The following is a 16,517-nucleotide window of genomic DNA, read 5'->3' as shown; positions in this document are numbered from 1 at the left end:
AAGATATAGAAGATGAAGGACACCTTCATTCATTATGTTATCAACAAAAATCATACAAAAATTAATACATAATTTTTTATTTACAAATACAGATTCCGGTCTTCAACTACATACATTCTGGATTCTGAACATTCAATTGTTATCACAATTACTCAATATCTTAAACATGCAAATACGTCCAGTGTCTGTTTATACTTAGAATTTCTTTTTACTGTACAATTGAAAAATTGTTTATAGTTTAATTATAAATAGAGAAAGGCTTAGCAAATTTATAATTAGTGACAACCTGAGTCACTACATTGCCTAGCTTAGAAACTCTACAGCATCTTTTAATACACAGTCTCAATATCACTTTGAAGTAATGGATGATTTGAAAATTAAATCTTCAATGTTTCTTGAAACCATTTGCTTTGATTCTTGACTCTGACTCACTTGCAAGTAATTTTTGCTTTGAACTGCTACTCTTGTTGTATTTTTTGAAATAGAAATCAGAAAATAGGAAGTAGAACAGAAGACTATTTGGAATCGTTATAAATAATGCTGACTTTGGATAACCGCAATCGTAGAAGAGGACTTGGAGCGAATGGAAGAAAGTAAAAACGAACTGGAGCTGAAAAAAAACATAATCAAGTTAATCAAATTTGAAAATTCAATTTAAATCAATTTTATCAGAGTATATTAAATTTATTTCGTTGCTACCCAAAAACTGTCAAGCTTCAAATGTAATCTCAGCATTAAAGAAATGGAAAAAAATTGTAAGGAGTGTAAAAGGTGTTTCAAAAGAGAGGTTCCATTTTGAATCGCCCACTATCTGGGCAGCTGTCACTTTTGAAGCTGTGCTTTTGACATTTGACAAGTAAAAACTACGTCATTGTCATCACTAAAAATGGAAGGATATACGCATTTACATTCAGTTGCAGGAACATTCATTAAATTTAATGACGCATTAAAATGTTGATCCTCCATTAAACGGCGCAGGTAGTCAATAGGCTTCTCGTATCGGAGGATTAAAATTTTAATGACGGCATTAAATTTTAATGAACGTCCCTGCAACTGGGTGTAAAGTGTTGAAATTCCCCACAAAACGGTGAAAATTTTGCAGTCTCAGTCAGATATTAAGAATTATATACAGGGTGTTTCCTAAACATGCGGCAAAAATTCAGGGGGTTGTTCCTTGGACTATTCTAAGAATATTTTGTCCTTTGATGATTTTTGAAAAACCTATTTGTTTCGAAGATATAGGGGAAACAAAATTTCAGATAATAACATTTTATTATGAAAAATTACATGAAAATTCAACTCAACCTACAAAAACTGTTGAAAATGACCACCTCTAGCCAGCATACAAGCATCCAATCTTCTCCTCATTGATAATAGTCATTCATAATAGTCAAAGATAAAATGTTAATTGCTAATACATCACAAAACGAATTCAAATGAAAACCGTGTTTAATCTGTATTCCTTTACCATCTGCACTTATCAATTTTTAGTCAAAAAACTGGCCGTTTTTAGTAATTGGAATGTTGTTAAACAAATTTAGAAATAAATTGTACCTACTTAGTAAACACAGTGCGGTACGCATTTTTATTTAAACTATTATTAATTTTAAAAATATGAAAAATGTTGTTCGCCCTGTATCTTCGAAACAAAGAGGTTTTTCAAAAATCATCCAAGGATAAAACATGCTTAAAATAGTCCAAGGAACAACCCCCTGAATTTTTGCCGCATGTTTAGGAAACACCCTGTATATTATAGATATTATATTGAAATATAGATTCAGTAGGTTTCCTATTCTTTGGAAGAAAAAAAAAGTTTATGGGGCGAAAAAGGGCTAGACCCCAGAAAAAATATCTCCCTGTAGCTTGTTACAATCCCTTAAACGTAACTTATATCTCGAATGTGATTTCAAAAACTGAAAGAACTAAAAAGGAAACAAAAGGAAACTGAAAGGTTTTATAGTTCATGATACTGAACTTTAAATCGCCCTGTATAAGTGTATAGAGGACAGTATATCTTCAAAAAATGAGTTTTCAAGAATGCTTGCCGGCATACCTTCTGAGGTAATAATTCTAAGGGAATTCCTTGTTTACAAGATTATGCACGAAGATAATCAATAATCTTATTGATAACTATGCAATAAAATCGAAATATTACTTCGCAATTTACCAAGGAATATCATAAAACTACAACAGCAGCTATTTCCATTGAAATCGAAATTCAAAACCAATAAGTTTTTTTTTAATCTGAAGGAAGAATATTATCAATAGAATAGCCATTGTTCTATTCTATTCATGACATAAGTTCAGTTCCTAGTTTTTTGTATTTTTTATGATGCAAATGAGCCAATTAGAGTTCGCTAACTGGTGATCATTTGTAGTTCTACGAAATTAAAACTATTCATCCATTAGTAAACGAATCTTTTATAATATACAGGGTGCTCCATGATTAGCTCCCTCATTTCAAGGGCTTTTAAAGAAAAATATCAGTTCAAAACTATGATTTGGAAATTTCATCACAGAGAAGTTTCAGCGATGTCTTGGGCAATTTTTCCTCAGTTGCAATCTTTAAATCAACGGGGTTTCTTCAATGATATTGGAAAAACTTCGAAAAAGTATATCGAAAATCCAAGTTGAAGATATTAATCTTTTCCGATAAGTCACTTTTAATCATACAGGGCCGTCCAGATTTTAGTGCAATAAGTTTAGCGTCTGATAGAACAACTCTTTTCATGAGAAAAAATCTATAAACATATATCCTAACAAACTTCATTTTCGAGATACAGAGGGTGTCAAAGTAAAAAAAAAACGTTTTTTTTTATAACTTTAGTATTATTCCATTCAATGTTTTAAATTTCAAATATCGAAGTCTTGGTAATGTAATGTTTCGAATTAGTTAAGTGTTAACTGCCTAAATTATCCAGTGGCGTAGATATAGGAGTGCGAATATCCTTTTCTCATTGAAAATCTTTACCACTGTCTTTTTTTCAGAAAAATTGTTTAATTTCTGTAATCAAGCTTATTGAAAAAAAAGGTCTCTTGAATTGTTTTTGTAGAATATACCAGGGCTTGGCTTGATTTTCGAGCTACAGAGTTTCTTAATATTGAGAAACCTCCAGGCTTTTTTGATTTCATAACTTTCCATTCAGGATCTAAGACACATGAGACATCTTATAAATTTGTCGCCTAACCTATTGCGGGTTTTTGTAACTGTAAGAGCAGCTCTGGAAAATTGTCTTTCAACAGGAGTTGAAGATGCTGGCGTTGATAAAAAAACTTTGGTCATTTTGGCCAAGTTTGGAAAGATATTTTGGAAACTACCAAAATCTACCAATAGATTTCATAGAAATGTGAGAAAACTACTAATAAAGTCACACTGGCAAATGCTTCAGTCTCTCGGCGCTCGAGGAATCTCCTCATTTGGTATAAGCGCGCACGAGATTGCAGAAATATATGCCGTGCAATGCAAGCATATCAAGCTCAAGTAACATCAAGTAGCTTTCAAGCAATAAATATCTAAAATCAAGTCAAGTCAAGCTGAAGTATGGAATTTTTCACGAGCTTGATTTTCAAGTCAAGTAGTTGGTTGAAATGTCAAGCTGAATCCCTAAGTACAAAGCAAATACTATCCACAAAAATTTTTCAACTTTTCCCATTAGTGATAAATGAAAGTACAAAAATTGACGCAATGTATTACAACGCATTTATTGGAACATTTCAGAATGAAAAATTATCAGACAGTTAAACAATAGGAAATATTCACAAAAATTTTAATTGTTTGAAATGTTCAATTAAATGCCATTGAAAGCGTAATAATTCTCTACGTCAATTTTTTAACTCGATTATCTCGATATTGGTAAATTCTATGAAAGTTATTCCCAAGTTTTTTTATGATGCTCTGTAAATTTCAGAAATGAAACAATTTTTTCGAGAAAAAGACAATGGTGCAGATTTTCAATAGGAAAAGGATCATCGCACCCATATATCTACGCCACTGGATAAGTTTGGCAAAAGACACTTACTTTATTCAAAACATTACATAACCAAGACTTCAATAACTAAAAATTAAAACAATAAATATAATAATACTAGAGTTATAAGTAAAAAACTGATCTTTTTTTCAAACTTCAACACCCTGTATCTCAAAAATAAAGCTTGTTAGGATATATGTTCATAGAATTTTTTTCATGAAAAGAGTTGTTTTATCTGATGCCAAAGTAATTGCACTAAAATCTGGACCACTCTATATATCAGGTATTGCTATTTTTCACTTACCAACTGTATGGTGGTAATATATTTCTTCCACCACAAATACTTTTGGTATTGGGGCCCGCAAGCAGCTACCATATAGTAAAAATACATTATGATGTGGACGAAAGAATTGAAGACAGCAATGAGAGTAATCTGTCCTCCAGCAATGTACTTGGTGATGCCCCACGTAACAAGGCTCATCATGGTGTGGTGGTAGACGTGGAGGAATGTAATTTGCTCATTTTTTTTCCTAAAAACGAAGAATACTGTGTCCAACAATTCGCTGACTTTCGCTAGATGGTACAGATGAACCCCTCTAGCAACCTTAAAAAAATAAGATATATTATCAAGTATTAGTAACAGAACAGACGAAATGTGCTTCTTCATTAGCTCACATCAAATAAGGTTCCGATTCCTATTATTTTTATTGTAGAATGAAAGAAATTACGAATTATGTTCAGTATCAATATTAAATCTCAGAGTAATAAACATAGATAGAGGGAGCATATGTCATTTTCAGTAAGCAAATTTTGTTCCCAACATGAACCATCATCAAATTTGACATGAAGAGCGCGGAAATTAAAACATATCAGTGATACCATATTTCACTCAATTCGCGATGAGTTTCTCCACAAATAACGCACTTCTTATCTCCCAGAGTGAATCAACGTTTCATATTAACTCAAAATATATTGAAATAAATAATGGGTGTTTTTTTTCGAGGTATATAACTTTAAGTTGTCATTTCTGTTCAAGATGGCGACAGATTCAACAGCTGTCAAGTGATTTATGCTCAGTTTGGTTTGGCAATTCATCACAAATAGACTCACGCCTGAACAACGCTTGCAAATAGTACAATTTTATTTCGAAAATAATGGTTGTGTGCGGAATACGTATCGCGCACTACGTCCATTTTATTTTGTTTAGCGATGAAGCGCACTTCTGGTTGAATGGCTACGTCAACAAAAAAACTGCCGCATTTGGAGTGAAGCTAATTCTCAAGTGTATGTCGAAACACCGTTACATCCAGAAAAAATGACTGTTTGGTGCGCTTTATGGGCTGGTGGAATTATTGGTCCGTACTTCTTCAAAAACGATGATGGCCAGAACGTTACAGTCAATGGTGATCGGTATAGAGCCATAATTACTAACTTTTTCATTCTTGAATAGAACAACCATGATGTCCAGGAGCTGTGGTTCCAACAAGATGGCGCAACATGTCACACATCTCGTGCCACAATCGATTTATTGAAAGACACGTTTGGTGACCGCCTAATTTCACGTTTTGGACCTGTGAATTGGCCTCCAAGATCTTGTGATAACACCGCTAGACTACTTTCTGTGGGGCATTGTAAAGTCATTGGTCTATGCGGATAAGCCACAAACCCTGGACCATTTGGAAGACAACATTCGCCGTGTTATTGCCGATATACGGCCACAAATGTTGGAAAGAGTCATCGAAAATTGGAAGTCCTGATTGGACTACATCTGAGCCAGCCATGACGGTAATATGCCAGAAATCATATTTAAAATGTAATGCCACAAGATTATCTTGCGGATAAATAAAATTCATGTCAATCGAATAATCCATCGTTGTTTTATTGCAATTTAAAGTGCTATAGCTCTAAAAAAAACACCCTTTAGATACAGAGAATAATAAATATTCCGCTTATTATAAATTCGACAATCGGGAAAAATATCGGATTCCAAATATTCAAATTTGCATATTTGATCGAGAGTCACTCAAATAAATATATTTCATTCAATATAATCGACATTCATAACGATATAGTGAAATTGTGGATTTGAAAATATATCACAATCCGACAACGTAATCTAACCATGTTGGGGACATGTAAAAATTGCGTATACTCCCTCTATGTCTATTACTCTATAGATTAAATCATTTTTTGGTATATTATGAAAATAATCTTATAAAGACGGGCACTGAGTAAACTACATATTATTTTATTATTCATCTTCTCAATCATGTGATATGTCTTGACCTAAACCAACCTAAGTATCGTTATTGGTCAACAATTTCGCAAAAAATGAAATTGTTCTCCTCGAAGGATTCTCAACGTTAATAAGCAATACTAAACTCAAATAACATGGAATAAAATTGACTATTTCTTATTGTAAGGTGAAATTTGATTTCAGGGTTGTTACTGAATATATTTATTGTTTACGATAGAACTGTCAAAAAAAGTGAACAGGATAAATAATTGAATCAGTAAATTGACTATTTCCATATTTAAAAACCTAAATCAAAAAACGACAAAGGAATCAGTGATTTATGAATAATTGTTTTCATATTGGAGCATTGCTCTAAGAAATGTCTCAATTAATTAATCGAAATGAATATGGAAAACAAACAAAAAGAAGCACTGACGTAAAATCAGGAAATTTTAAACGCTCGTTCATTGCTATCCCAGTTGTTCCCTTGACTACCACGGAACTGTATTATGTGGTCTCCATGGACGCAATTAGTGTATTAATTAAAAAGCCCTCAAACGTTTCCTCTTTTTCCAATATTCTGCTTGAATTTTCCTATTTTGATATATACACAGAAAATTTCAACTCGTTCGGATGATGTTGTCACAGAAATATTAGTTTTTTTCACAATATTCTGCTTGAATTTTCTAAGATCTTGATCCACACGAAATTTCATGAATCTTGAAACTAAATTTCATTTTGTAATCACGAAGATATAGGGTATTTCTTTTTTAATATTCTACTTCCTCGATGTTCATTGTTGTGAAGATGTGATCAGCTTGAAATTTTACATAGAGCTTGAAATCATTATTTAATCTCATCACCCAAAATCTCAACATGGTCAGATTTGTGGTTACAGAAAAATTGCAGACATTTTTTTTCGATATTTTTCTTGAGTTTTATATGGAACGAGAGCTCAAAAAATTTTCGTTTACTATTTAAAGATTTTTTTTCGTAAGTTAATACTGCTTTTACTTACCCTCATGGCATGAGGAGTCCAGGAATAATCCACAGGTTGGCATTTCCAACTGTAATGCCTCAACCAAGAACTGTCTAAATGCTGAAAATTATTTATTTTTTCTATATTTTCCTTTAATTCTTATTAAATGCGAATATAAACTATGTACTACAAAAGTATATTCTATACTAAAAAATTCCATAATTCTTCAGAATGACTCCGGAAAACTTCTCAATTTTTTTTCTAATCTTTAAATCAACGATTATCTCAATTCTTGGAAATTTAAAGATAAAAAAAAATACGTGTGAAAATTCTCATAGCCCCTGAAAGGGAATATCCTTGAGAATATTGAATCACTTGTTAGAAATTGGAAATTCCGCCACGATGAAATTGACAAATGAATTAATACATGGAAAAAATGCTAGAAATACGAGTAGGTTCGATCCCACAAAACAATATTTAGTAGCTATTATTGTCAATCTAGAAATAAAGGCTGCATGAAAAAGGTTTATAAGGTTCTTGAAATTAAAACGAGAGGAACTTTACGGTCGAAAGAACATATACTTCTCAAATCTTATGGGACCCACAGACGAGCAACTTAGTCGCCAACCAAGTTGCCAACTTGTCAAGTTGACGGCTAAGATGCTCGTCTGTGGGCTCCATGCTGTATAGCATGCTGGAAAAGATTTGAGATGTTTTAGAAATTATTCATTTGTTCAGTTGTTTGAGTGTTTTACATATGTCATCAAATTGAGAATTGGAAATTTTTCCAATTGGAATCGAATAATCTAAAAAATAATACTTTCGTAGCTTTCTAAACTATATAAGAGTACTTTATAAGAAGATCTCAGGCTAAACCTTTGAAACACAAATGTACAAAAAATGGTTAAATGCAGCATTCAAGCTAAGGGAACTATACAGGGTTAGAACTATTAAGAGGGCTACTACAGAGATATCGAAAACAGTTAGAAAAACAGGATAGCTTAAATAACGAAAAAGTTGCATTGTTTAGTGTTGGTGTAAATAGATCCAAAATATCTCCAATGGTTCCCGAGATATCTCGAAAAAACTGAAAATCGAGATTTTCTTTTTTTCTGTATAACTCTTTTGTTTTTGAAGTTAACTTTACGAAATTTTGGTTTGTAGCCATTATCCAATATAGAGATACTAATGGTGTCTTCAGATTTTTTCTGTTTTTCATTATTTCAGAGACGCGATAGTCAAGTCATGATTTCACATAACAACTCTTCAAATTTTCGTACCCAGACTAGATATTTTTGTAGAGTGTGATACATTGTTGAATTCGTAATTTTTTTCTTTATCACCTCATAAGGAAAACCAATATGGCATCCATAAATATGAAAAATTTTACTATCGCGTCTCTGAAACAAAGAAAAACAGGAAAAAATCTGACGACACCATTAGAATCTTTATATTGGATAAAGATTACAAACCGAATTTCGTGAAATTATCTTCAGAAACAAATGAGTTATAGAAAATCTTGATGTTCAGTTTTTTTGAGATATCTCGGAGACCATTGGATATATTTTGGATCTGTTAACAACAACACACTAATCCCTAAATACCTCAACTTTTTTTGTAATTTAAGCCACCATGTATCTCTAACGATTTATGATATCCCTGTAGTGCCCCTCTAAATAGTTCTAAGCCTGTATATCATTTTGGAATCATTCTCTTACATCCATCATAAACTATGATCTACAGGGATGCGATCATGTGATCGAGCTGGTCACTACTTGACATTCTTTCTACAAATCCGTTGATTGAAACGAAACGTTTCATTTATAATTGTATAAAACGTTCTTATAACACCAAATCAAATTTAAAATCTTGAAAGTGTCTTGATCAATAAATTTCCTAAAATTGTTATCAGTATATTGATTCAAAGTAATATGGAAAATGATTTTCTATCCGGCAATGACCTAAAACAAGCAACAATTGAGTTTTGGCAATTTGGTTAATTCGAATTTCAATACAACGTATCCATACCCATGTCAGTTCTGTTGTGTAACTCATTATTATATTTACATACAATGTGAAATCATTCTTTTAAATACCCTTATTGTTCGAGTAATTAAAAGTAATAAAATAAGACGAGTTATAAAAGACACATCAACAACTGATCTGAAGAATATTTAAATTTCTATATTTTTTTTCTTAAAGATTAAGAGATGAAGGAAGACTCAAATATTTACGAAAGTATTATCTATTGAGAATTTATAGACGCACGTACGAGCAAATGGTCAAAAGTCAAGATTTTATGAAAAAATCGAGATGATTTAAATAGAATATTTGTGAATTTGTACACCTAACTATATTACTATTTTAATTCTCAGTTAAAAAGTTTCTATACCGACACTCAATCATGGATATTGCCTAGTCCGGCCATCATGTAAGCACTGTCTCTTTTGACCAAAAGCTAAAGATTGCACAAAAAATTGTTTTGAACCATTTGCACCAGGCTGATCTCGAGAAGAAGCTCAATGTATGGGTACCACAAAAGTTAGCGCAAGAAATCCTCATGGACCGGATTTCCATCAGCGAATCCCTGCTAAATTACAACATTATTGAGCGGTTGGCGACTGGTGATGAAAAATGGATCACTTAAGACAACGTCAAGTGTAAACGGTCGTGGTCGAAACGCGGTGAGCTGGAGGAAACGGTGGCCAAGCTAGAAAGGTTTTGCTGTATGTTTGGTGGGATTGGAAGAGAATTATCTACTATAAGGTACTCCCCTATGGCACAACTGTTAACTCGGAACTGTACTGTCAACAATTGGGCTATCTGAAGGAAGCAATCGCCCAAAAGCGGCAAGCTTTGGCCAATAGGAAAGGAATTGTCATCAGGACAACGCATCAGACCACACAAATCAATAGTGACTCGCCAGCAGCTCCGGGAGCTTGGTTAAGAGGTTATTATGCATCCACCTTATAGTCCGAACTTGGTACCAAGTGATTACCATCTATTCCTGCCATGCCGAACAATATTGCTGGTGAAAAATTCGCTTTAACAGAGGCTTGTGAAAATCGAATGTTTCAATTTTTTTCCTAGAGTGATTTCAATGCTTCAAGAACTCTGATTTTGAGACCATCATGGCGGTGGAAGAGAGAAGGTTTTCAAAGATGCAGAATTGGATGCATTACATGATCAAGAGTCGTTTGAAACGCAACAAGAATAGGCAGGCTCATTGGGAGTAATGCAACAAGCCATTTCAAAACGCCTGAAAGTCATGGGAATGATTCAGAAACAAGGAAATTGGGTGCCGTATGAGTTGAAGCCGAGATTCGTTAAACTGCGTTTGTTTGCTTGTGAACAGCTGCTTTCAAGGGAAAGACGTGAGGGATTTCTGCATCGCATTGTGACTGGTCAAGACATACTTGAAAACGTTGAAATAGAAAGTCCTAACCCACCCGCCGTATTCTGTAGACGTTGCTCTCTCGGACTATAACTTGTTTTGATCAATGGCACACGGCCTGGCTGACCAGCACTTCCGTTCTAAGGAAGAAGTAAAAAACTGGATCGCTTCAAAAGATGACCAGTTTTTTCAACTCGGGATTCGTACGCTGCACGAAAGATTGGAGAAAGTAGTAGCCAGCGATGGATAGTACATTGAATCATAAATGTATAAACAGATTTTCACAATAAAGCCTCGGATTTCGGAAAAAAAACGGCGGAAACAAAGTTGTACTCCTATGTAACAAATATCAGATACGTATACTTACATAATGGTAAAGAAGAATCCGGTACAAAAACATAACTCTAGGGATAAATTCAATTTCGAAAGATTGGAATGAGTAAGAAAAAGTTCAAAATATTGAGCCATTTCCTTAGAACTTCTACCATTTCAGAAATGGCCAAAAAAAGGAGTTAATGGACAAAAGAAAACAGTCATTAAAACAGTAACCCCTACTAAATATAAGCAGAGCATCATTTGAATTTCTTAGAAAAAATAATCATGTCTACTGCCAATTAAAATCCTCAAAAACAGAATCAGGATCAAGTCTGATGTATTCGAGAGGAATAATCCTCAAATAATCAACTACATCAATTGTTTTTTAAAAATTAATTCAAAAAATCGGAATTTTAAATTATGATAATATTCACAAAATTAGAATATTCAATTTTAATTAAGAAGTAGGAGTAGCATATTCCTACCCCTTGTTAATTTCATTCAAATCATCATTCCAAAAGTTGCGAATAACAAACCAAAGAAAACAACACTAATGAGAAATAAAAAATTTATAAATACTCACTTCAAACATAATATATGCACTGAGTAACATTTGCAAGAAGTTGTAAGGAACCAGGATGTATGTCAGCTTGAAAGGTTCCCTGTTTTTCATATACTTTGGTCCGAATATAAATACGAAATATAGATAGGCTGCCACTATTGTCAATATTCCAGAAGGGTTTTTCATCAAGAGCCAATCTTTCACTCTGGGATCTAAGGACAAAACAAATACACTTCAAATAAATTTAAAAAAAATCCCATAAGCAGAATTACGGTAAGCACTTTTGAACTCACCTGAAATTTCTTCAAACAAGTAATCGTAGAAACTGGTGGAATTGTCAAGTAGAGCAGCCATGTTGACTAAAGGGACCTAGAAATTTTAGAGAAATTAAAAATCGTATCGCAAAAAAAAAACTGCAAACTTAATAATATATTTTGAAACCATTTATGTCCGGAGATAAGGAGAAACAATTATTTTCAATAAAGACATTCCATTCGAACAAGAGAAAAATAAAAATTGGTAATAGCTGGATAACAAAATGCCTATACCTTAATACAAGCCAAAGCTTGTAGCATCTACCAGTGCACAAGACAGTCTGTTTAAAATGAAACAATGGATATGTAAATGGAAAATGGGACAACAAATTAATGCCAGTGAACAATAAGTGTATGAATTTTTGAATAAGACCTTCAGGTTCTAGCATATCGATTTTCATTTGGGTAAGGACCTATAGTTAGGCGACGATTTGTAGTTCGAGCTCTGTAAAACAAATGATGTCAGAGATATCAACAAAACAAGGGAGTTTATTAATTTTCTAATTTTCTGTTTTCTCATAATCATATTTGTTTTCTATGAGATGTACCATCCTCATAGAAAATAAATATGATATGTTCAGAAAATGAACGCTCCTTATAAAATAAACACCTCAACGAACAGATTAGTGAATCTACAATTATTAACAAATCCAACAATATCAACTTCCTTCTTCGAGAATACGATCCTTGAATATCGAAGGCAAAATGTCGAAATATTCATTTCTCAGAAACTTGGCAACTCAAAGTAATGAAACAGAATAGTTTTTTATAATACAAGTGCAGAGGGCATTGATTGCCACGATTTTTTTTTGTTCAAAAAGGTATGGCAGATTTGCAACAGAGTTAGAGAAAATATATATCGCTACATTATAATGTTTTTTTTATAGAATCCCGGATTTGTTAGTATCAATGCTCAAAAGGCCATATAATATAATAGTAAACTAGGACTTACATTAAAAATTGTATATGTAGTAAAATATTCACTGAAAGAGTATATATCCTTCCTTCCACTCCCACTTCGAAATATCAATTTTCAACACTCTCCGGTAAATTGAAAATCATTGAGAACTATAAAATCTTATTTATATGAAATGTCAAATCATAAAAAAAGCAATTATTCAATCGAATGAATACGACTGAATCTATCAGAGGTGAATAGAACCTCTTGAGAATTTTTAATTACCAAGTTGTTATGCTTATTATTATTATTCATGTTGTTTTTGCGTATTGATTTTTTTCTTATAATTTTGTGGTTTTTTTTATTCACTTATCTCTCTCACACACAATTATATTATTTAGTCAGGATATTCACAAAACATAAGGTTCGATGATTCACTGATGACATGATAACTCACGAATGAAAAAACCCAAAAACACTATTTTTCAACCTAAATTCTACCTGACCAATAAAAACATGAGTTCACATTTGAAAAAAAAAACAGTTTTGAGGTTTTTGTCATGGCTGACTTTGACATTGAAATCGAAACACCCTTTATGTTCAATTGAATTAAAGATTGACGCAGAAAGCCTTCGTATGTCTTATGTTAGAAGCTAGAAAATTAAAAATTTCATGAAAAAAATTTCAAAATTATTAGCATATTGAATAATGCCTATATTTGTGAAAATTTGAAGATTTTATTTAGATTTCGAACAAATTTTCTGGGAAAAATATGCGAATAATACATTGCATATTGCAATGATTATTCATTAACTCGAGAACGAATCAAGATATCTATGATCGGCTGATCTGCTTTCTAATATCTTATTTTTTCCCAAAAAAAAAAATTAGAGTTCCTTGAAGATTCTCACAATTCTCGAAGTGCTTTCAATGAGCATCGAATTTGGGACACCCTGAATATGTAAAATAATAACTCGAATATCTAGGCCTAATTTCAGATTTATCTTTAGAACCTCTTATCCATATATACAGGGTGAATCATAGCGATGGCTCATTAGACGTTTATGGAAAACCAATCATAATTTCGTGCAGAAAATTTGCATGTCAGGGTTTGATACAATGGTCTTTCTCCCTAAAATATTTTGAGATCTCTACAACTTCCGGTTATATCTGAAACAGACTACTACTTCCTTATTTCAAATGGCACACCCAATATATTATTGCATCATTATATAGAAGTTGTAGAGATCTGAAAATATTTCAGGGAGAAAGATTATATTCAACATTCAACCCAAAATTGTGATTAGTTTTCCATAAACTTCTAATAGTCCATCGCGGTGAATTACCCTGTATTTTAACCTACAACAGGAAAATGAATCATATACCTATACAATTTTGTGGTCTGCAAGGGCGCATGAATGAACGGGTTTCCGAAAGCTTCAGTCGACAAGTTGATGCTTTTCTTAGATTTTTAAATCATCATTGTCCGCCGATTGATGATATATTTTCTGTGATAATATACAGTGTATACATTTGAAAGGGTTTCCCTTTTAATATCTCGGCCTCAACTTAAAATCCCAAAAATCAAAAAAAAAGTAATTTTTGGATCATAGGAAGTCATTTTATATGGTTGGTTCCAATCAATTTGGTTAACTCTGTTAGCGTAATGACAGACGCATAAAATTTTTAATAGGAAGGAGGTTCGAGCGACACTTTGTTTTGAAAGTAATTTAATGGCCTTTTCAAAAATGCTGTACACTTGATCTTTTTTGTTAGTACTTCTGAAAAATAAACAGAAAAAAATAGTTACGATAACAAAAGTTGCAATGATCATTTTCAAGACAAATGGATTGGTATGAGAGTGCCGATGGAATGGCCAACCCGCTCCCCAGACTTAAAACCTTTGGATTTTTTCCTCTGGTGAGATTCAAAGTCGGTAGTATAAAAGATAAAGACCCGAGATGTGAAAGAATTAAAAGTAAAAATACGCACAATAAATTCAACTGAAAAATAATAAAGAACTAAAGAAGTACATAAAATACTAACAGAAAGGCTTAAACAATAACACAACACTGAACGCTTACCCCAGTAGGTTGAAAAAAATTTTGGTTGGCTCTTCAAGTACTTGTTTGTACCTACATCTAAGTTCTTTAATACATGCGTGTGTCTGAATGAAACAAAGAATTTTATGCAAAGAAGTTTTGCGACACTTGCAGTAGCCAAGGTAAGGTACTTTGCTCTAGTTAGTACTGTTCACGTGCTTCAAATAATTCATATTATAATTTCATTATTGAATTCAAATTTATCAGTTGAACAATGAAAATGGTGTATAAGTACGCAAGTTATCGCAAGCAATCTAATTACTTAGTCATAAAATACAGTACCTGCGAACAAAATGTGCTAGTTTGTTGTCTAATATCATTTATCTTTCAGTTTAATTCGAATTATCTCTGAATTGATTGCGTTTCAATTTGAATACACTTTTGGATGGTTCGATTTTTCGGACATGTCAAATAATTAGTTCAATTTAGCTAAATCAGTTTCATTATCGATATTCTGTTTTTATTTTCATTGATTAACATGATAGAATTACGATTACGATGTCACTAGAAAATGTAATATGAGAATACATCATTATCATTTTCTACAAAATAGTAACTCAGATCATAATTCAGCTAATTTAAACTTAACAAACCTACATGTACCATCCTTTTCACAAAGCTATATTGGAAAGGGAATTGTTTGAATGACCATCATGCTAACTTTATTTAGCTAATGGAATTGTATCTCTGTTTCTGGCATAAGATTTAACATATTCCACTTTTGTGAATTCGAAAAGAAAACAAATCAAAATTTTGAAAAAGTTTATGATTCACAAGTTCAAAAACACTCAAATCAATATATTTAATCGAATCGTGAGATTTGAACATTCAATGGCAGAGAATAACCATCTTTTTTTCATTATTGGAGATGTTATACTATGAAAAAATGAGTCGTACAGGGTGTTCCAAATTCCATGCCCACTGAAATCATCTCGAGAACTATAAGAAGAGAAAAAAATGTTCAAGGACTCATTATCACTATTTTCGAAATAAAAATATATCAGGAGGCAGATTATGGGTATCTTGATTCGTTCTAGAGTTACAGGGTGTTTCTAAAAAATGAATGTTATAAATTTTTCGCTACATCTTGATTTCTGTTCGAGATATTCGAAAAATTCTAAAATATTTTTTTTCAGTAATTTTAAGATTAATTTGATACTTATAACAGATTACAGCTCTTGAGCAATTTTTAGTGGCTAGACCCCTTTTTAACACAAACTTCCCTGGGGTACATCTAAATTTATTTTTCCAATTAAAATACAATTCGAAAAGAAAACAAGTGTAACTAAATGCAGAAATGAAATGAGAAATGATTTTATATCTCACATTCTCTCTGTTAATATTGCTCGAGATAGTATTTTGCTTTTTGAACAATGCCTTCGTAAGTATGGAAAAAAACCATATCATATTCTACATGAATAAATTTTCCACTTTTCACAAAAACATTAACTATTCAATGATTATTTTTAATAAGGTTTAATTTTTCTTTAATTGCGTGAGATTGAAAATGCTGGCCATACATTTCAGGAAATGAACGGTTTGTTGACATCAATCATTCAATTGAAATTGAATGAAAATGATTTCTGGAATCGTCATTCAATTGAGTGTGAATTTTTATTTTGTTATCGTTAAGGAAGGTTGAAACAATGATCATATTTCCGTCTTTAACCAGAAAATTTTTGCGTGTTGATATTCTATATTAACACCTTGAATCCTTAGGTCAGTTTTTTGTTTTTGAATTTTCTTTGT

The 16,517-nt window shown here is 32.3% G+C and overlaps 1 protein-coding gene across 4 annotated transcripts; it reads right to left on the bottom strand.

Annotated features, from left to right (window-relative positions):
* Positions 1-61: 61 nt before the first annotated feature.
* On the bottom strand, positions 62-14,905 carry LOC123680333 (elongation of very long chain fatty acids protein AAEL008004). 4 transcript variants are annotated; one of them, XM_045618173.1, is made up of 6 exons: positions 14,751-14,905; positions 11,748-11,823; positions 11,476-11,666; positions 7,223-7,303; positions 4,273-4,572; positions 62-610 (listed from the first exon to the last, which is right to left on the bottom strand). In XM_045618173.1, exons 2-6 carry the CDS (start codon positions 11,806-11,808, stop codon positions 386-388), a joined length of 858 nt encoding a protein of 285 aa, XP_045474129.1. In that variant the 5' UTR covers positions 11,809-11,823; positions 14,751-14,905; the 3' UTR covers positions 62-385. The 4 variants fall into 4 exon arrangements, with proteins under 4 accessions (XP_045474129.1, XP_045474128.1, XP_045474130.1 ...); XM_045618172.1 differs by having other exon boundaries at positions 14,713-14,762; XM_045618174.1 differs by lacking the exon at positions 14,751-14,905 and adding an exon at positions 12,721-12,867.
* Positions 14,906-16,517: the final 1,612 nt, after the last annotated feature.

This window comes from Harmonia axyridis, chromosome 5 (genome assembly GCF_914767665.1).
Source record: "Harmonia axyridis chromosome 5, icHarAxyr1.1, whole genome shotgun sequence".
In the NCBI taxonomy this organism is placed as follows: Eukaryota; Metazoa; Arthropoda; class Insecta; order Coleoptera; family Coccinellidae; genus Harmonia; species Harmonia axyridis.
The sequence above is the reverse complement of the archived record's forward strand: the minus strand, read 5'-3'. Positions and strand labels throughout refer to the sequence as shown.